At 42.9% G+C, this 20786-nt stretch overlaps 1 protein-coding gene across 1 annotated transcript; it reads right to left on the bottom strand.

Annotated features, from left to right (window-relative positions):
• Positions 1-9065: 9065 nt before the first annotated feature.
• Positions 9066-11060, bottom strand: hes2.1 (hes family bHLH transcription factor 2, tandem duplicate 1). The gene is made up of 4 exons (XM_080215151.1): positions 10879-11060; positions 10670-10765; positions 10461-10548; positions 9066-9719 (listed from the first exon to the last, which is right to left on the bottom strand). Exons 1-4 carry the CDS (start codon positions 10975-10977, stop codon positions 9388-9390), a joined length of 615 nt encoding a protein of 204 aa, XP_080071277.1. The 5' UTR covers positions 10978-11060; the 3' UTR covers positions 9066-9387.
• Between the last annotated feature and the right edge of the window lie 9726 nt (positions 11061-20786).

Below are 20786 nucleotides of genomic sequence, written 5' to 3'. Positions count from 1 at the left end.
CACGGCGAATCAGCTGTGGCGACCACTCATGCGGACATGGCAACCCTTAATCTGAATTGTCCCCTCTGACAATTTCCTTCCCCAAGAAGAGCACTGATAGACTGATTAATCTGATTATGTATTCTTGGGCCTAAATCATGAAACAAATTGCTAATCATGCCGTTCCCATATACGCAAAGTGGCGTCTGACCACAATAATATACTAATATAGTGTACTAATATAGTATAATATACTAATAATACTATACTAATAATATACTGTAATATAGTATAATATACTAATAATACTATACTAATAGTATACTGTAATATACTAATATAGGATAATTTTAACACAGCTCTTAAATGGAGAAGGATAGAACTGCCTGAGGTTTTCTTCCCTGGTTTCACAAGTTACCTCGCTGCATTTCCTTCCTCTAGCAAACCGTCTCATTATTATTATTAGCCGAGGTTTAATATTGTCAGTTGGGGGTTTAAAGGAAAGCATTGCTAAAATGCTTCTGAATTTGTACACCTGTCCTGCCCTTTTCCCCGCACTGAAAGGGTAAGGTTCACCCCCCTTGGAACGGTCTGCGCCTCATTTAGACAGTGAAATTAGTTATCGAACGGTACTTTGCTATCGGTATCCACAATACTGGTCCTCACTGTAGATCTACATAGAACATTACAGCGCAGTACAGGCCCTTCGGCCCTCGATGTTGCGCCGAAAACATGTTATACAAAAATAATTCATGTTATACAATTGCATGTTATAAAAATATAAAAAAATTGCATGTTATACAAAAATAATTCTTGTAGTTTAGGAATCCCACATATGACCTATTCGACTTCACAAATACACATTCAACGTGTCTCAACGTGAATTGCTGGAGATAACTAGTGACTGAACGATATAAAGCATTCAGATATTTGAAACAAATTATTCAGCATGTATTTGACTTATTATTGTCACATTTACTGGCTACAGTGGGAAGTATTGTTTCTTGCTCGATATACAGACAAAGCATACAGTTCATTGAGGACATAAGGAAATAGGGAAGGATAGGATGCAGAATTTGGTGTTGCAGATACAGATAAGGTGAAGAGAAAAATCAAATTAATATATGGTAGGTGCATTCAAAAGTCTGATGGCAGCAAGGAAGAAGCTGTTCTTGAGTCAGTTGAGTCTCTAATCCATGTAAAAACGTCTGTGGATTTGTTTTATGAACAAACACTTAAATTATACGCTACCGATAATTTATGGCTAGTGGACTTGCGTGTAGTGTCAGCATACCAGAGTTTTACTGAAAGCTTTACACCAGAAACGAGCTTGGGGTTGGTGCAGAAATAGTCAGCCTGTTTCCTAAGCTAGATGCAAGGGACATTCCGATTTCAGAATTTGAGAACAACACTTTTTTAAAGGTAAAGAGCCCGGGTAGACCAGATTACACGGAGGGATCTGAATTATTACACTGCACTGGAAACCCGCAAACTGAACTTTACACGGGGAGTACGAATTCTAATGCATCGCATTATAGATATCAATTTGCAATCAGGCCCAGTTACTCAGAGAGATTCAGAAGAGTACCCGGGCGTTTCAATCCATTGATGTGGGGATGCCGGCGTTGGACTGGGGTAAACACAGTAAGAAGCCTCACAACACCAGGTTAAAGTCCAACCAATTTATTTGATAGTAAACTCACAAGCTCGTCTTACTGTGTTTCAATCCATTCACAGCACACTTTACACTGGCAGAAAATGATGGAAACTCTCAACAGATCTGACAGCATCTGTGGAGATGTATGAGGAGAGACTGACTAGGTTAGGATTGTTTTCGCTGGAGTTCAGACAAGTGAGGGGGGAATCTCATAGAGACTGATAAAATTCTAACAAGACTAGACAGAATAAATAGATGGAGGGTGTTCCCAATGGTGGCGATGTCCAGAACCAGGGTTCACAGTCTGAGGATTCAGCGTAGACCATTTAGGATGGAGATGAGGAGATGTTTCTTCACCCAAAGAGTGGTGAGCCTGTGGAATTCATTACCACAGGAAGTAGTTGATGCCAAAACATTGAATGTATTCAAGGTGTGGCTGGATGTAGTACTTGAGGTGAATGGGATCAGAGATTATGGGGAGAAAGCAGGATTAGGTTATTGAGTTAGATGATCAGGTCAAGCTAAATTGCCCCTTAGTGTCAGGGTGACTAGTTAGGGTAAATGGGTGGGGTTATGGGGATAGGGCCTGGTTGGGATTGTTGTTGGTGCAGACTTGATGGGCCAAATGGCTGCCTTCTGCACCATAGGATTCTAAAACTATCTTTCTTCGTGTTAGTTAAAGCTTCATAATTAACAAAAACACATGTTCAGGCAATAGATATTTCTGGGGTAAGACCATACAATACCTGTTGCCCATGGAAAGTTTTGTGCAGAAAAAACCCCAGATCCATTAGACAGGGAATCCATACATTACATGCTCCAGGCGCTGTGTGAAAAGATGCCAAATCCTGCTGGACTGGTTCTCTGAGCAGACTGCCAAAATCATGGCCAGAACTTACAAGCAAGCACGAGGCATAGTTTATTTGGTGGTGAGAAAAGCCCTTCCTATCAAATCCTTCCTGCAACCTTAAGGGTATGGATCAGTATGCACTGCCCTTGAGACAATTGTAGTGGAGAAGAGATTGTCATCCACCAGCTCTGGACTGCACCTATGCAAAAGAAGATTTGGAAAGAGGTGCGGTGTTTGTCCTGTATGAGCTTTTCTTAGGTTGCGCAGTGAGGTTAATAGCAAGAGGACCACCCTATGATGCTCTTCCATTTGTCCAAACTTAGGGAGCCTTCCAGTGTGAAGAACTGTCCCTGATCCTTTTCTGATTGGCTAGTGGGGTTCTGTAGGGATCCATGCTAGGACACCAACTGTTCACATTACATATTAATGATCTGGAAGAGGGAAGTGACTGTATTATCTCCAAATTTGCAAAAGATAGAAAGTTGGATGGGAGGGTGAGCTGTGAGGAGGATGCAGAGATGCTTCAGTGTAATTTGGACAGGCTGATATGACATATGCCTGGCACTTACAGTATAATGTGGATAAATGTGAAGTTATTTCAATGGGTGTAAATTAAGAGAGGTGGATACTCAACAAGACATTGGTGTCCTTGTGCATCAGTCGCTGAAAGTAAGCATGCAAGTACAGCAAGCATTAAAGAAGGCAAATGATACATTGGCCTTCATAGCGAGAGGATTTGAATATAGGGATAGGGATATTTTGCTGTAATTGTATAGGGCATTGCTGATATAGGCCAGGTATAGGTGCAGGTATAGGCCACACATGGAGTATTGTGTGCAGTTTTGGTGTCCATATCTGAGGAAGGATGTCCTTGCTATAGAGGGAGTACAGCGAAAGTTTACCAGGCTGATTCCTGGAGGTCTGTCATATGAGGACAGATTAGGTCAGTTAGGATTATATTCACTGGAGTTTAGAAGAGTGAGAGGGGATCTCACAGAAACTTATAAAATTCTAACAGGGTTAGACAGGGTAGATTCAGAAAGATGTTCCCAATGGTGGGGGAGTCCAGAACTAGGGGTCATAGTTTGAGGGTTAGGGGTGAACCTTTTGAATTGAGATGAGAAGAAATTTCTTCACCCAGAAGGTGGTAAATGTGTGGCATTCACTACCACAGAATGCAGTTGAGGCCAAAACATCTGATTTCAAGAAGAAATTAGATGTGGCTCTTGGAGCTAAAGAGATCAAGGGATATGGGGGGGTTGGATGAAGGATCAGGATATTGAATTCGATGATCAGCCATGATCAAAGTGAATGGGACAGCAGGCTTGAAGGGCAGAATGGCTACTTCTGATTCTAGTTTCTATATTTTTTATTCAGCGCTGCAGACTGGCACTTTCCACGGTGCAAACTACATGCTGAGGGACACACTGAAGCTCGGAGCAGCCAGTGGGAAAGGCTACAGTCCTCCCACCACAGAAAACTGATAAGCTAAAATGCACTCAACCTGCACACTGTAAAGAATATTCCACATTAAGTGCATATTGTAAATATAAAAGCAAAATACTGCGAATGCTGGAATCTGAAACAAAAACAAAAAATTCTGAAAAATCTGAGCAGGTCTGACAGAATCTGTGGAGAGAGAATAGAGCCCTATTCTCTCTCCATGGATGCTGTCAGATCTGCTAAGATTTTTCAGCATTTTCTGCTTTTGCACTGTAAATATAACCTGTAAGCGTAGGGGTAGTAAGGCAACTTAGTGTGACGTATCAAATCCCTCATAGAAGCCTGAGAAGACGGCCAATCAGCCCATCGAGTCTGCACCGAATCGCCAACAGAGCATCCCACATAGCCCCACATATTTACCCTGGTAACTCCCCTGACATCTTGGCTCACCGAGGGACAATTTAGCATGGCCAATCAACTTAATCTGCGAATCTTTGGACACGTACTGTATTGAAAGAAATTGCTGCACAGTGTCACAATGCCAGGGTTTGATTCATGGCATGGGTCACTGTCTGTGTGGTGTCTACACATTCTTTCCCTGTCTGCGTGCGTTTCCTCCCACATTCTGAAAGACATGCTGGTTAGGTGCATTGACCCTAATAGGTGCCAGACTGTGGCGACTAGGGGAATTTCATTGCAGTGTTAATGTAAGCCTTACCTGTGACTAATAAATAAACTTTAACTTTCTAACTTTACGTAACTGTATTATGCACATTTAACATACATTTTGAACTATTATTTAAAGTACTTTGACAAATTTCATGAACAAAGTATTTATTAAAAAAAATACTTCGGGACAAAAATCTAGTCATTAAAGAGTTCAACATTTTATTTTCCATTTTGTTCAAAATGGATGTTTTATTGGGTAACTGTGAGGAATATCTGAACCTGAAAATTTAACAGTTGTTCATCAAGAGATTGGTGAAAATCATTCCAAAAAAATGTGAAAGACTGGACTGAGTGAGCAACTTTCATGTTACAGCCCATTAGCATTAATAGACCTCACTCTTGTGGTACTGGACTCCAATGTTGTATTTGGCTACTATGCTCCAAGGCGCTGAGTCACTGAAGTTCACTTGCTTGCAGTTCAATTCTCCCAGGCCTGCAAGCAGTTTGGACTGACAATGAGCATCAAGAAGATCAAAGAAGATCAGGATGTACAGACTCCACCTTCCAGCAATATTGACAACCTCATCCTGGAGGTCATTAACAGCTTTGAATAACAATTACCAGCAAGAGCCATCAACTGTAGCAGTGACTTCACTCTGTATATGTGTGTGTGTTTGTGTGTGTGTGGGAGCGTTGGGGGGAGGGTGTTGTAATTTGAGTAAGCTACATAGGAACGAAAGGCAAGTATTTAAAACCAAAGGAGAAAATGCTGGAAAAGCTCAGCAGGTCTGGCAGCATCTGTAAGGAGAGATTAGAGCTGATGTTTCGATGATCCTTTGTAAATTTTACTTATTAGTCACAAGTATGGCTTACGTTAATACTGCAATGAAGTCACTGCAAATTTTCCCTAGTCACCACACTTCAGCATCTGTTCAGGTCAATGCACCTAACCAGCATATCTTTCGGACTGTGAGAGGAAATTGAAGCACCCAGAGGAAACCTACACAACCATGGGGAGAATGTGCAAACTCCACACAGACAATGACCCAAACCAGGAATCAAGCCCAGGCCCCTGGCACTGGTTGGTGACTAGTGGAGTGCCCCAGGGGTCGGTGCTGGGGCCTCAGCTATTTACCATTTATAGAGATGATCTGGAGGAGGGAACTGAGTGTATGGTGTCGAAATTTGCTGATGACACCAAGATTGGTGGAACGGCAAATTGCACGGAGGGTGTGGAGAGTCTGCAGAAGGATCTAGATAGGCTGGGCGAATGGGCCAGGAACTGGCAAATGGAATTTAATGTTGGCAAGTGCGAGGTGGTCCACTTTGGTAGGAATAATGGTAGGAAGGACTATTACTTACGTGGCGAAAAACTGCAGCAGGCGACGGTGCAGAGGGACCTCGGGGTCCTTGTGCATGAGTCGCAAAAACCCAGCCTGCAGGTGCAGCAGGTGGTCAGGAAGGCTAATGGGATGCTGGCCTTCATAGCAAGGGGGATTGAATATAAAAGTAGGGAGGTCTTGCTGCAGCTGTATAGGGCATTGGTGAGGCCGCAGCTGGAGTACTGTGTGCAGTTTTGGTCGCCGCACTTACGCAAGGATATTTTGGCCTTGGAGGGAGTGCAGAGGAGGTTTACTAGGCTGATACCGGAGCTGAGGGGGTTGAGCTGTGAGGAGAGGCTGAATAAGCTAGGCTTGTACTCGTTAGAGTTTAGAAGAATGAGGGGAGATCTCATTGAGACGTATAAGATGATGAATGGGATGGATAGGATAGAGGTGGAGAGACTCTTCCCGCTCAGAAAGGACAGTAGGACTAGGGGGCACAGCCTCAAGATAAAGGGGGGGCGGTTTAGAACGGAGTTGAGGAGGAACTTCTTCACTCCAAGGGTGGTGAATCTCTGGAATTCTCTGCCCATTGAAGTGGTGGAGGCTGCCTCGCTAAATATTTTTAAGACGCGGGTTGATGGGTTTTTGATAAGAGAGGGGATTAAGGGTTATGAGGAGAGGGCGGGAATGTGGAACTGAGCCACGACAGATCAGCCATGATCTTATTGAATGGCGGGGCAGGCTCGAAGGGCTAGATGGCCTACTCCTGCTCCTATTTCTTATGTTCTTATGTTCTTATGTTACGTGGCTATGCCGGCGTTGGACTGGGGTAAACACAGTAAAAAGTCTGACAACACCAGGTTTAAGTCCAACCGATTTATTTGATAGTAAATTCACTAGCTTTCGAGGGTAGTACCTATGCTAACCACTGTGCTACCCTGCCACCCAAGCTAAAAAGCATAGAAAGCTAAAAGGCATAGAAAGTGGGAGATATTGTACAGTGAAGGAATGGAAAGTGAGTCATAGCCACAAAAACAAGGGGAAAAGCTATGAGTTGCTAATGGCAGTCCATAGAGAGAATAGAATGTGTCAATGGCCAAATAGCAGCAGAGCTGAAATCAGAGGGCAAGCTGTGACAGTTGAAGATGTGGGAGGAGGGGGGAATGGGTGGGAAAGAGATAAAATTGAGGTAAAGGGAAGCAAAGAGGGAGAATAATTGGAGCATCCACAATAATTTGCTTTTATTTTGGCATGATTTAAACTCATTTTCTTTCACCTGAAACCCAAAGTTAGAGTGCTCCAGAACTAAGTGTTCGCTGTGATCATGTGGCTGATCGCAAAGGCAGCACGGTTAGTAATCCTGAAGCTTGGGCTCACTTTGACCACAAGTTTGACCTGATGTATGCTAAGTGTGCCTTTGTCACTGGTATGTTGGTGAGGGTATGGAGGAAGGTGAGTTCTCAGAGGCCCATGAGGACATGGCTGCTCTGGAGAAAGATTACAAAAAAGTTAGTGTTGCCTCCATTGAAGGGGAAGGAGAGGAGGAAGGGGAAGAGCATTAACTTTGGATTAAGTCCCATCCCATCCTCAAGCATGCATTTTGTGTCTTAAGCTCTCAGCTCAATTCATTTGAGTGTTGAACTATGTATGATGTTATACAGCCAAGGTGTTAGAAATGGTACTGTATGGAGTACATGCCTATCTTTATGGTTGTCTTTGATCTCTGGTCATGTTTGATTATGTCTATGCATACCCTTTCTCATGCTGGATGCAATAAAGGAGCTTAAATAAAAAAAAGCTAGGTCCTGTTGCAAACAACCTCCCAAAGAAAACAATTGCAGAGATCAATAGAAGACAATTTATTCCTGAATGTAATTCCTGGAACATATGGGTCGGAGGCCGGGATGCTACTCACTCTGCACAACTTCTATAGTAAAGGATGTACGATTGTGGGAGAATTGGTCTGTGCTGAAGTGTGCTAGATATGTGGTTGCAGCCTGTGCTGAAGGGGATGGAGTCTTTGGGGATCCCCCATATTGAAGGATACAAGCTATGTGGATACCTCATGTATTAAAGGATCCAGAAAGTGCAGAAATTCCCTATATTGAAGGATACAAGATAATTGAAACATATGCGATGTGGATATGTCCTGTATTGAAGGGTGTGGGATATGCAGGTAAGCCCTATACTGCAGTACATGTGGATTTGCCATGTATTGAAGGGTATGGGATAATTGACTACATCACGTATTGAAGAGTGTAGGATGTGAGAATATGTCCAATACTGATGCTGTAATATTGGCAGGAATGCCCTCAGTTGGAGTGTGTCGGATAATTGAGTATTAATGTTATCACCTGGATTTGTGCATCAGCTCTTAAATAGGTGGCTGTGAGTTAAAGACCAATGCGGAGAGTTGAGCATAAAAATCTCAGCTGAATAACAAAATGGAAGAGAATGTTGGAAGACATATTGGTGGGAGTCTCCATTTATAATTTCAGTTCTTCCTACACCCTGATCCTAGCCTCATAATTTCTGTTTTTTCAGAAACAGACAACTCTGAGTGAAAAAGCTAATCTCCCCTCCCGAGTTTTAGGTAATGATTTTCAATGACTTGTTTAGTTGGCCTGTTAAGGGAACGCCAAATTGTCCCAGGATCTTAATAACTCCTCGAGCCTAGTGAACACTCAACATTAACATAAAGTCACAGAGCTTTACAGCGCACAAAAAAAGGCTATTTGGTCCATTGTGTAGGTGCCTGCTATCAAACGCCGATCTATTCTAATCCCATTTCCCAGCACTTGATGTGATTAATTCGCTCCCTCAGCTCCGCCCTGAGCCTTGAAGCTTTCTTTTAGAGTTTACTTATTGTTGTCACAAGTAACACTGCACTGAAGTTACTGTGAAAATCCCCTAGTCGCCATACTCCGATCTCTGTTTGGATACACTAAGTGGGAATTTAGCTCGGCGAATGCACCCTAACCAGCACATGTTTTGGACTGTGAGAAGAAACTGGAGCACCCGGAGGAAACCCACGCAGACACGGGGAGATTGTGCAGATTCCACACAGACAGTGAGCCGAGCTGGGAATCGAAGCCGGGTCCATAAGCTCACTGGGGGAGTTAGAAACACCCGAGCCACCGAGTTCATTTTCTTGTTTGGTTTATTGTCAAAAAAATCCTCCATACAATCATTTAACACTTTATATTATCTGTGAATTTTCTTATTTAAAATATATTCCTTTATTACAAAAAAATTCGGCGTGCCACCATTACAAAGTGCCCAATTGTGAATCGATATCTAATCGGATCGAGGTAAATGAGTCTTTATCTTGCATAGAAATTACAATTCACAAAACTGATACAACATCATGCAAAGCAGATCCATATGTACATTTTTTTTACATTCCTACTCTGTACAGTGTATTTTTTTTACATTGATAACAGTCTCTTATGTTTTGACGCCCACTACCAGGGCCTCCAGATGCAGTTCTCCTGGGGGACTGGGATGACTTGCTGGTGGAGGCGAGGGTTGACGCTGGGTACCGATGGCCGGTGACTCGCAGGGCTGCCCGCTGTGTTGGATCGGGCTAAACCTCGTGGTCCCTCCCGCGGCGAAGCCTCGGCCGGGCTCCTGATGCTGTGAGTGTAAGGGTAACGGGAGTTTAGAGGCATGCACCTCTCCAGGTAGTCCGTGAGACGGTCGCACGCTTCCGTCCCCATGAGCTTGGAGGACGGGAGGAGGTTGCCCAGCTGAAGGAGGCAGGCGCGGTAACCTTCCCGGTAACTATCCAGGCGATCTGTAAAGGAGAGCGGAGAGAAACATCAGTCATCTGACCATGTTAGAAATGAAACAGCCACCTGTCTGTAAACTCACTAGCTGTCCACTCCCCTTTTGCCAATCTGGATAATGAAAGCAGTAAGGCAGACTAACGGATCAGTTTCTTTCTGTGCTGTTGCTTGTGTATAAATTAGCCCCAGACAGAGAGTCAATATTGGGGGGAAACGATTCTCTTCTCCCTCCACCACGGGAATTGTAGCGGGCCGGGGGTGCGGACCAAGAAAATTGACCCCGGGGCGGGATTCTTCAGTTCTGGGGCGAGCAGGGCAAGAAAATCCAAACGAAAGGCATTAGTTAGAAAGGGAATGAAAGGCTGGATAGTTTCCCCTTACTTATTATTGCCCCCTTTGCAATTAGAGAGCGTTTAGAGGATTGTGTAATACAATGGTGTTAAGCTGTATACATTTCACTCATTCTGCGTCACACTGCAGACAGAATCGTTTGTTTTTAATTTGCAATCCAGCAGTTGGCTTGTAGAAAGGGTGCTAATCTTACTGATTCACTGTCAAGTTAAAGAGAAAACGCTGGAAAATCTCAGCAGGTCAGGCAGCATCTGTAAGGAGAGAAAAGAGCTGACGTTTCGAGTCCAGATGACCCTTTGTCAATTCTCTCCTTTCTCTCCTTTTTATTTGCCCCTCACTCACTGCCTGTCCAAATCATGGAAACTTTTTCCATTAAAAGCTGATGTGAATATACTCACCATACAGCGGAGTTTTGGGCAGATCTTGCAGAAATCGAACAGTCATTTCCAGAATATCAGCCTTTTCCAGTTTGGAATATCGTGGACTCTGGCAGAGGGAAAGAGAGAGAGAAAAAAAAGAACGTTATATTCAACAACTCTTTCTCTTGTAAATGGGATTTAAAATGAAGTTGGCCCGTTATTAATAACCAGACAGAAAACTCACTTACATCTTTTCCAATGAGGGGCAGAATCAGGGTTTTTAACTGATTCAGGCTGTCATTGATCCGCGCACGCCTTCGCTTCTCCATCAGCGGTTTCAGAGTCTGGAAGGAAATCAAGTCAGAATTTAACACGGAGTGGGATAAACCACAAGATTGGAATTTGGTATCGAGGCCTCTCTCGCTTCTCTTGGCGAGCTGCGCGGGCCGCGAGTTACCTTTCGCAATTCGCTGGCTTCTCTCTTCCGACTTTTGCTCAGTTTCGACGAGAACTGTCCGTGCTCGCTGGTGCTCGATTCGTAGAGGTGTGGAGACATTCTGTATGTTCAGTTTGTGTGTGTTTGAGAAAGTGAGGCTGAACCTGAAGATGCTGGAGCTGTAGACACTATCCGTCCGTCAGGTACAGAGTGTGAGAATGACTGGGTGGCTCGTTCGCTGGGTGAATTTATAGAGACTGGGGGTGTTTCCCCCGCGTCCTGCCCACTCCCCTTTGTGTAGCGACGGGGAACGCCCCCGGCTGCCTCAGCAAGCCCACCGAACTCATTAAAATAAAGTTACCATCTGTCCCGCCACTTTAAATCTTAAATCTATGATCACGAATAAAATCTAGCAAGAGACACAACTTATAAAAACAATGTATTCCTATTTCAACCTGGGTTTTAGTTGAAAAGCGAAGTATGCAAACTGGGATTATTGATCCGACCGAATTCTCTATACAATAAGATTTCAGCAAATTCATAACAACTAGTCGTATTTTTGTAGTATTTTTAAACAGTGATCTCTCCAATATAATCTCTCTAATACAACTTCAAACCCCTGACTTTTGTTTTTGCAAGCACTGACAAGTTAAACGGAAGTTAAAAACTTTTTAGAAAGTTTTTTTCAAATGAATAATGACTCTTTTAAACATCCTGGCTGACTGAACATATTGCACACTGTAAATCGGTGATTTAAAAAAATTGAATTGCAAACATGCGCGTTCTTTGTAAAGGTTGATAGGATGCATTTTCCCCCAGTATTCCAAGATTGAAAACAAACCTGTTCCCAATTGGAAAAATGCAGCTTCCCAAGCCGAAAGCTACGCCGTTTCAACCGCCCCCCCCCCCCAACGCACCCCCCCCCCCCAAAAAAAAACACCTGTCTCTTCAATTTGCAGACAATGATTTGGGCATTTAACACGAAGTATATGATTAATATTCATTCGGTTTGGGGGTGATGACGGACCGAGTTACAAGAAACTGGGTCAACACTATCTAGTCGACTTTGCCTGTGTTAGCACAAGCTTTTATTTGCTGGCTTCAATGTAAATAATGTCCCTTTTCTTGGTACATTGCAAATTCTGGTTGTTTTCTCTCCCCCCCACCCGCCTCCTGTCTCGCCCAGAAATAAAGATTTGCCTAGTCAAGAGTTAGAGTTGATTGCAAGGTGCAGAAATGTGTCCAATCTTTTGTCTAGATTCATTTTGCAAAGGCAATCAGGTTTCCACTGTTTTAACTCGGTTAAAAGAGAATATAGAATGTAGAAAGGTCAATCTGAGAGATACAAACTGGAGTTGAGAATTGGACACATTCCCTCTCTCTCCCTTGAGGATTAACAGACCAGAATTCAAGCCACGCGTCAGACACATGCCAGCAACAGCCCCTCTATCACCCAAATAGAACCACTTCCAACATCCCCAATGCCAAATCCACGTTTTAATTTAAAAGAAGATTTAGAAGAAACATATAAACGCTTGGTGCAGACAATCACATAATGGTTTCATTCTATATAAAAGCAACTAAGTCACTTTGACAAAGGGTCGTCTGGACTCGAAACGTCCGCTGTTCTTACAGATGCTGCCAGACCTGCTGAGATTTTCCAGCATTTTCTCTTTTGGTTATAGTTTCATTCTAACTGTGGAACTTTTATAACTTTGCACTTTGATCTGCAGCATGGAATAATTAAATTCCTTTAAGAAAGCTCGTTTAACCAGATGAAATAGGGAGCTAATCGATTAAATTGTGGTTTAAAACATACACGCCAGGAAAATGTTTTATTTTAGTTCCATTTGTGATACACAATTCGTTGTACATTGATGCAATGGGGGCTGCAATGCACAATCCAATTCATTTTGGATTCATTCGCTGCATCGCTCAGAATTGATTTAACATAACGGGAGATGTTTTAATATTATCTTTTACATTGTGTAAGGACCCCACACCCGCCCCCACTCTCTCGGTAACAATGCTCGACCAGCCAGAAGTTACATTTTTGAATGTTTAGCGTGTAGTTGCATTATTAAAGTGGCATCCAATCTGTCTCCGAATTAAACGGGTGCGTTCGTTTTGGCTTGGGTAGCTGTTTAAGATAAAACATCTGTCCTCAGAAACATCCCCCCCCAGTCCCCACCCACACCCCCCCAACCCCCACCCCAAACAAAGAGATTTTCAAATTATTGAAGGGGGAACTGCAAAATCACGTGATGTTAAAGTTTTTATATATGTCAGCAGCAAGTAGCAGCGAATTTTGGACTCAAACTCATTGTCAGCACAGAGTCAGAGCGCACGGAGTCTCGCACCAGCCTTGTACAAGTTGCAAACGTCCCTTTTCTCATTCCTTTTTTCAATCACTTTCCCGGGATTAAATTCAAAATTCTGTTTCTGCACTTCCATCAAATGGACAGGCCCTTTTTTCTAATCCTCGCCCTGTAGAAGCGACTGTTCAGTGGTGAGACCATTTGGTTTGAACAGAAAATGTGCTCAGTGATGTAGCTGCGAACTCAGTGCATTCTTGCACATTGCTCTCTTTCTCTCGCTTGGGTCTCAGTGGGATTAATTGAATTGAATTGAAGACATGCATTGGGCACGCGTCAGCATCAGCTTGTGACTGTGGACCCCAGGCACTCAGCCAGGGAAGGGGCGATCTGAAAAGCATTGGCTTTATAAATCTAAACACCAAATATATATATTTTTAACATTTGTATTCTGTCTAGCAAGTGCAATGAAAGGTGTTAATTATATCTCAGTCAAATGTTAAATTGGCCGCAGCAAACCCATTTTAATTACCTGTGAAAACAAAGTTACATTTAATTCACAACACAGAAACGGCGTTTATCCCAACTGATCCGTGTTGGTGTTTCTAACTCCACACGAGTCTCCTCCCACACGTTATTGTCTAATTCTATCAGCACAATCTCCCGTTCCTTTCTGTGTTAGTCAGCTTTCCCCTAACCGTACAGTTTATTATAGATATTACAGAGCATTTTATTAAAAGTGCGTAAAGAAGTTTTAAAACACACTTTTGCAGAAATATTGGATTTTTAAAACCCTCATTGCAGCACTGGCCATGCTAAATTCTCCCTCCGTGTACGCGAACAGGCGCCGGATTAGTAGGGGATATTCACAGTAACTTCACTGCAGTGTTAATGTAAGTCTACTTTTTACACTAATACATAAACTTTGTATTTTTATTGGAAATTTAAAATACCCTATTCCAGAAGTATGGCAACGTAAAGTCGTTGGAGTGTATTTTCTTTGCTTAATGTTGTAAAAATGTCCTTTAGATATTTGCCCCGCTCAAAGTCAAACCTCCTGCTTTTTTGTTTGCTTCACTGTGACTGTGTGTGAAGCAGACACGGATTCTATGTACTTTTAACAGTTGAGATTATTTAGGAAATTAAGAACGACTCCACCACACCCTCCCCCCACCCTCCGTTTTTCGATTTCTTTTTTCTCCATTCAATTTAACATCACAAAGGAGCGTCCCAAAGCGCAAACGAACGCTGTCCCGGTAAAACATCTGCCCCCCCCCAAAAAAATCTACACATATACATAATTGGGATTCTCCTTATTTTGCGATTTCAGACACAATAGCAGAAGGAATCTTCTAACTGTACAGTCTGTAGAATAAAATAATCAAAATTCACTGTTAAAGTGATCTAAATAACGGTAACATTAGAGAAATATTTGCAGAATTATAAATTACGAATTAGAGCAAATTAATTACTGATTTAATTTTAAGCTGAAGTATGATATTTTAAATACAGACATAGCCGGTCAACTTGTTGATTCTGAACATTTATTTTTTACTTATGGCGTTCATTTTACCTCTCTCAACTGCAAAAGTATAATTTTCACCAGCAGTTTGGTGCTTAGGGGTTGAGTGCATTGTGTTGTACCATGTCTCTGATCAGGGTCATTGTGGGACTAATTGAGATGAATGGAGGCCACGCGTCTGACACGAGCCAGCCAGCAGCAAGCCGACCAGACAGAGGGTCCCCGCAACAAGCTGGAGCGGACAGCACGGAGAGCAGCCCCTCTCTGCAAGTTAATGCCCCTCCCATCCCTCTGGAAAAAAAAGTTTCTTATTCCCATTACGTTTAGGGAGGTTGTTGTGTATCAAACAATTTTGGCGTCAGGGTCCCATATGCTCAGCTCTCTGAGTTGTGTGTGTTTTTTGGAACAGTCAAAGTGACCTAGACAGAGTCCGGTTCTGCTGTCGCCAGTTGCTTAACAAATGTGAGTAAGAGGTAAGAGGTTCCTCCAAATAGATACCGATTTCTTTCCTTTTGTAATTTTAAGCAGTTTTGTTGCGCAAACATTGCGGTTATTTTATGATATTTTAGTTGCAGTGACTGCAAAATATATTTAAAGCCAATTTAAATAAACGTACTGCAAGTGTGCACTGTGTCACGCTTAAGATTGATTTCTCTAACTGTCCGCTGCCTATGAGGACTGACACAGTCCCATTTAATAATGTTAGTGATTCAATTTGAGACATCAACTTACAGTAGTACAGCTTTAGTTTTATAACGGAGCGATTTGAGTGTGGACATGATAATTTATATCAATTCTATGGGGGAGAATAACAGGCCGTTATTTTGTACTGTATAATTTGGAGTGTGCATTATAATCTCTCAGTAGGCGGTGTTGCATATACAGTAAAATCATTATGTACTCGAGCGTTGGGTAAAATCCATGTCCAGAATCAGTGCGCCACACTTAGAGCGAATTGTGCGTCGTGACATACCATCATTGCATGTTATATAATCAGCCCTTCTAAATTAATTCATACACTTAATTTGATTTATTATTGTCACACGTATTAATATACAATGAAAAGTATTGTTTCTTGCGCGCTATACAGACAAAGCATACCGTTCATGGAGAAGGAAAAGACAGGGTGCAAAATGTAGTGTTATAGTCATAGGGTGTAGAGAAAGATCAATTTAATGCAGGGTGAGTCCATTCAAAAGTGTGATGGTATCAGGGAAGAAGCTGTAACCAAAAGAAAAAAATGCTAGAAAATCTCAGCAGGCTGGCAGCCTCCGTAAGGAGAGAAAAGAGCTGACGTTTCGAGTCCAGATCACCCTTTGTTAAAGGTGATTTGGTTTCAGATTCCAGCATCCGCAGTACTTTGCTTTTATCCAAGGAAGAAGCTGTCCTTGTAACTCGTTAAATTAGATTATTTTGTTAGATTTAAGGCGTGCTTTATGGTATACGAAGAAATTGTAAACTTATTATCGTTTAATGCTTTAATACACGCCCAGAGCACTCCGGAAGTAGCACGATTCATGCTTTCTTATTCCTATTCTGTCTCCAGATTCGTCGATCAGATTTTCCATTAGTTGTGCGGCTTTGATTCAGGGAACTGGTGTCCAGTTTGATGTAAGTAGCACACCTGGAGCCCTGCAGGTGAGGACTAATGACAGCGGGCCAACAACTCCACCCAAGCGGATGTTTCAGATGTTGGGATTGTGAAGAGATTAATCCAATAAATGTTTATTTTTAAATTTAAAACTGTTATGAACAAACGCCACTCAGGATAATAGCTTACAACCTCTTGGTTCTTCGGAGTGAATCACATTTGCAAATGTATCTCCGGAATAAATGGTATTTGAAAGCATTTTTTGCGTTATCTGTGCCCGGTGGATGAGATTCCAAAGCCCACAGTGTAGTCAGATGGTTTTGAATAATAGTGCCACTTCGAATTGTTTCTTAGCCCGCTCCCTCAGTGCCCCATCCATTGTGTTCGCACTTGACGGTGAGGGACTCATTAACTACATCTAGCTGGTTGACGCGTGCCGATATTTTCCCCCAGTATTGCGGGACAGCAGCTGGTTACAAAGCTGGCAGTCAGTAAATAATCTGGTGTCTCCTACCCGCCTCTCCCTCTCCTCCCCGTCCCTGGATCTTCTCCCCCACCCATCTCCGCCCTCAGTTGATCTGCAATTCTGGGGAGGATGTTTATTGTTTAAGGATGGCAGGAACCAAAAGGTAACATTTCCCCCGTAGTTTCAAAGTGCTGGAACTGTGATCTCACTGAGACAGGATTCCCCCTCCAGGATAATGCACAAACTGAAACCGCAGAAACAGTGGGGAAAGAAAGACAATTTAAAAAATGAAAAAAGAACGAATCATAGAAAAAGTGGGAGAAAAAACACTTAAACAGTCTGAAAGGAAGAAATAAACGGAGAGGGAGCGGGCAGGATAGAGAGAGCAGAGAAACTAACGCGGGGAAAGATAGATAACTAGAAAGTGAAAAATCTACAGAGAGAGAGACAGGACATCGGGAATAGGAAAACCAGGAATATCTGGATAAATCACTGGAATAGTTGATTGAGAGGAGGGACCGAAAACTTGGTTAAGGTCTGACGAAAGGTCATCCTAACTCCTTGGCTCAATTCCCTTTCCACAGATGCTTTATCATAAAATAGAATCCTCTCAGTGCAGAATGAGGCCATTCGGCCCATCGAATCTGCACAGACCACAATTCCACCCAGGCCCTATTCCCATAACCCCACATTTTTACCCTGCTAATCCCCCTGACACTAGGGTCAATTTAGCATGGTCAATCAATCTAACCTGCACATCTTTGGACTGTGGGAGGAAACCCTTGCAGACACGAGGAGAATGTGCAAACTCCACACAGATAGTGACCTGAGGCTGGAATTGTACCCAAGTCCCTGGCACTGTGCTAACCAAACAAATGCTGTCAGACTTGCTGAGATTTTCTAACACTTTGTTTTTATTTCAGATTCCAGAATCGGCAGTATTTTGCCTTCATCTTTGGCTAAGGCGGTGTTTCCTTTTAACTGATTGATGGGATGTGGGCCTTATTGGCTGGGACAGAATTTGTTTGCCATTCCTAATAGTTAACTACATTACTGTGGCTCTGGAGTCACATGTAGTCCAGACCAGGTAAGGACGGCAGATTTCCTTCTCTAAAGGACATTAGAGAACCAGATGGGGTTTATAAACAATAGTCAATGGTGGTTTAATTTGGTCACCATTACTAAGACTAGTTTTATATTCCCAATTTTATTAACTGAATTCAAATTTCACCAGCCACTCGCTCGGGGCTAGCCCAGTGACATTATCACCACACACTGCCCCTGCCCAGCCCCAAAGAACAATGGCAGTTGGAGAGGTTTAGGGAGGGAATTGCCAAGAATGAGGCCTTGGCCTCTGAACTCACAACCACCATGGGTGGGACAAGGCAGGGATTCAAAGAAGGGCAGCAGAGCAGGAAATAGGGTTCAGTGTTGGGGGGACGGGGGTTGAATTGAGAGCTGGAGAATATTACAGCTATAGAAGGAGGTGGCTGTGATGTAAACACGGGGATGAGAATTTTAAATTTGAAACACAAGTGCATTAGATGCCAGTGTTGGTCAGCAAGTTTAAAACAGGAAATACAAGGAACACTAATGATTACACAATGTTCAGCACCAATCACAACTCCTTGGATACTGTCACTGTCCAAGATGCAGCCAGATCTGGATATTATGTGGACTTAAGTTGATAAGTGGCAAGTAACATTTGTGCCATCCATGTGCCAGGCAATGACCATTTCCATCAAGAGAGATTCTCACCCTCTCCCCTTGACATTCAATGGCATTATCATCACTGAATCCCCCAGTATCAACATCCTGGTTACCAATAATTACAACTATGGATTAGCCATATAAATACCATGGCTACAAGAATAGGTCAAAGGCTGGGAATCCAGCATCGAGTAACTCACCTCCTGGCTCCCCAAAGCCTTCCCACCATCTACATGCTTCCCTCCAAGCCACACACCATCCTGAATTGGAAATATGTCGCTGCTCTTTCACTGTGGCTAGATCAAAATCCTCGAACTTCCTGCTGAACAGCACTGTGGGTATACCTACACCGCATGGACTGCAGAGGTTAAAGAGGATGGCTCACCACCACTTTCCCAAAGGCAATCAGAGATGGGCAACAAGTACTGGCCTAGACAATGATGTCAAGATCCTATGAACAAAAAAAAACTCGAGATCTAAAAACATCTGCAGAGAGGAAATAAAGTTAAGTTTTTGGGTTGTTGAACTTCTATCAGACTTGGCATTGAGGGCACAATTTTTCAGCCCATTCATGCCACACTCCCATTGCAACAAAGTTGGAGAGTTTGGTGACAAGTCAGATCTCCATTCACTGCGGTGGGATGGGAAAATCCTGCTGACATGAAAGGCTGGAATTTTCTGGCCAAGGAGTTTGAACGAAAGATCCTCGACTGGAAATGTTTATTTAGTTTCTCCTTCCACTTATCCTGTCAGGTTGACTGAGGATTCCTGTATTTCCAGTTGACATTTCACTTTTCATTTCAAATTTCCAGCATCCACAATATTTTCTTTTAAGCGAGGATTGGGGAATTAGAAATAGGATAAGATAAGACAGCTGAGACTGAGATGAGTTGAAGCTGAAGGATGGATTGTTTGCCTGCATGGCAAAATTAAGAGTATAGATGAACAGGAGAAGGTTTCAGCAGGGGATGGGCACAGATGGGTAATGTTGCAGAAGCAGAAGTGGGAAGAGGCAGGTTTTGTGATGAAATGGACATGGGGCAGAAGCTCAGACTGGGATTGAATTAAATACTGAGGGGTGAAGCCTGGTTCAGTGCGACCATGAACCGGGATGATATATCACAGTCTCCAATATACTTAGACTTAACAATGTTAAAAAGACAATACAGATAGAGCTGTGTTGTTCAACGTCACAGATATCATCGCGTTACACAATATTTTATACAATTACACATTTCTCTATGTGTCACACAGCCAATGTCAAACAGTGTCACAGAGTTAGATTTAATTAGTCATAGAGCTGAATAGCACAGAAAAAGGCCCTTCAGCCCACCAAGTCTATGCCAGCCATCAAGCATCTGTTCTCCAGCACTCGATCTGTAGCCTTGCATGCTGTGACGTTTCAAATGCTCATCACAATGCTTCTTAAACATTCATAGATTCCATTATCATAGAATCCCTACTGTGCAGAAGGAGGCCATTCGGCCCATCCAGTCTGCACCAACCACAATCGAGTCTGCACCCAGCACAATAATTGTGAGGGTTCCCCCCTCCACCACTCTTTCAGGCAGTGAATTCCAGATTCCCACCACCCTCAACTCCCCTCTAAATTTCCTGCCCCTTACCTGAAATCTATGCGCCCTGGTTATTGAGCCATCTACTAAGGGGAGAGTTTCTTCCTATCTGCATCCCTCAGAATCTTGTACAGCTCGATCAGCTCCCCCCGCCGCCCCCGCCCCCAGCCCCCCAGCCTTCTCTGAGGAATATAACCCCAGCCTCTCTTCACAATTAAATAACACCGTCTACTCAGAAGTACTAGAAGTCACACAATGAAGTGTGACGGTGCCCTACACAGTGTCACACATCAGATACAACAGAGTATCTTTCTCAGTTACACAGGTCATGGCTGCAATACTACATACTGCACTCTTTTCATTCTCTATGAACGGTATGGTTTGTCTGTATATCGAGCAAGAAACAATACTTTTGATTGCATATTGATACATGTGACAATAATAAGTCCAATCAAACTGCAGCGGCGGTATCAGCATCTGAAGCAAGCGCGACTGAGCATGTTGTTGGAATCGAAAAGTGGTTTATTGTTAGCTGAAGTTTTAGGTTGAAAACACAGTGCTTCAAAAGCGAGGCTGGCAGGGAAAAGTTGACTTAAAAAAAACACAGAAGCAAGTAATGGGAAGTCCTGAATGAAACAGTTGGACAGAAGTGAACCCAAACCCGTACAAAGTAGCCACCGTTTGTCCACTCTTAAATCGAATTCAAATAAGACCACTTCAGATAACGCGAGTGTGGGGAAGGAGAGGAAAA

Source organism: Carcharhinus amblyrhynchos, chromosome 30 (assembly GCF_965287045.1).
Source record: "Carcharhinus amblyrhynchos chromosome 30, sCarAmb.v2.hapA, whole genome shotgun sequence".
Classification (NCBI taxonomy): Eukaryota; Metazoa; Chordata; class Chondrichthyes; order Carcharhiniformes; family Carcharhinidae; genus Carcharhinus; species Carcharhinus amblyrhynchos.
This window is presented reverse-complemented; position numbering and strand designations above follow the sequence as displayed.

What these genes read in the sequence shown, in the direction of transcription:
- hes2.1 (XM_080215151.1), bottom strand. Translation starts at nt 10,977, where the DNA reads ATGTCTCCACACCTCTACGAATCGAGCACCAGCGAGCACGGACAGTTC. An exon ending in TGCCCCTCATTGGAAAAGAT is followed by an intron (nt 10,549 to 10,669) that starts GTAAGTGAGTTT and finishes TCCCTCTGCCAG; the next exon opens with AGTCCACGATATTCCAAACT. An exon ending in GCCCAAAACTCCGCTGTATG is followed by an intron (nt 9,720 to 10,460) that starts GTGAGTATATTC and finishes TCTCCTTTACAG; the next exon opens with ATCGCCTGGATAGTTACCGG.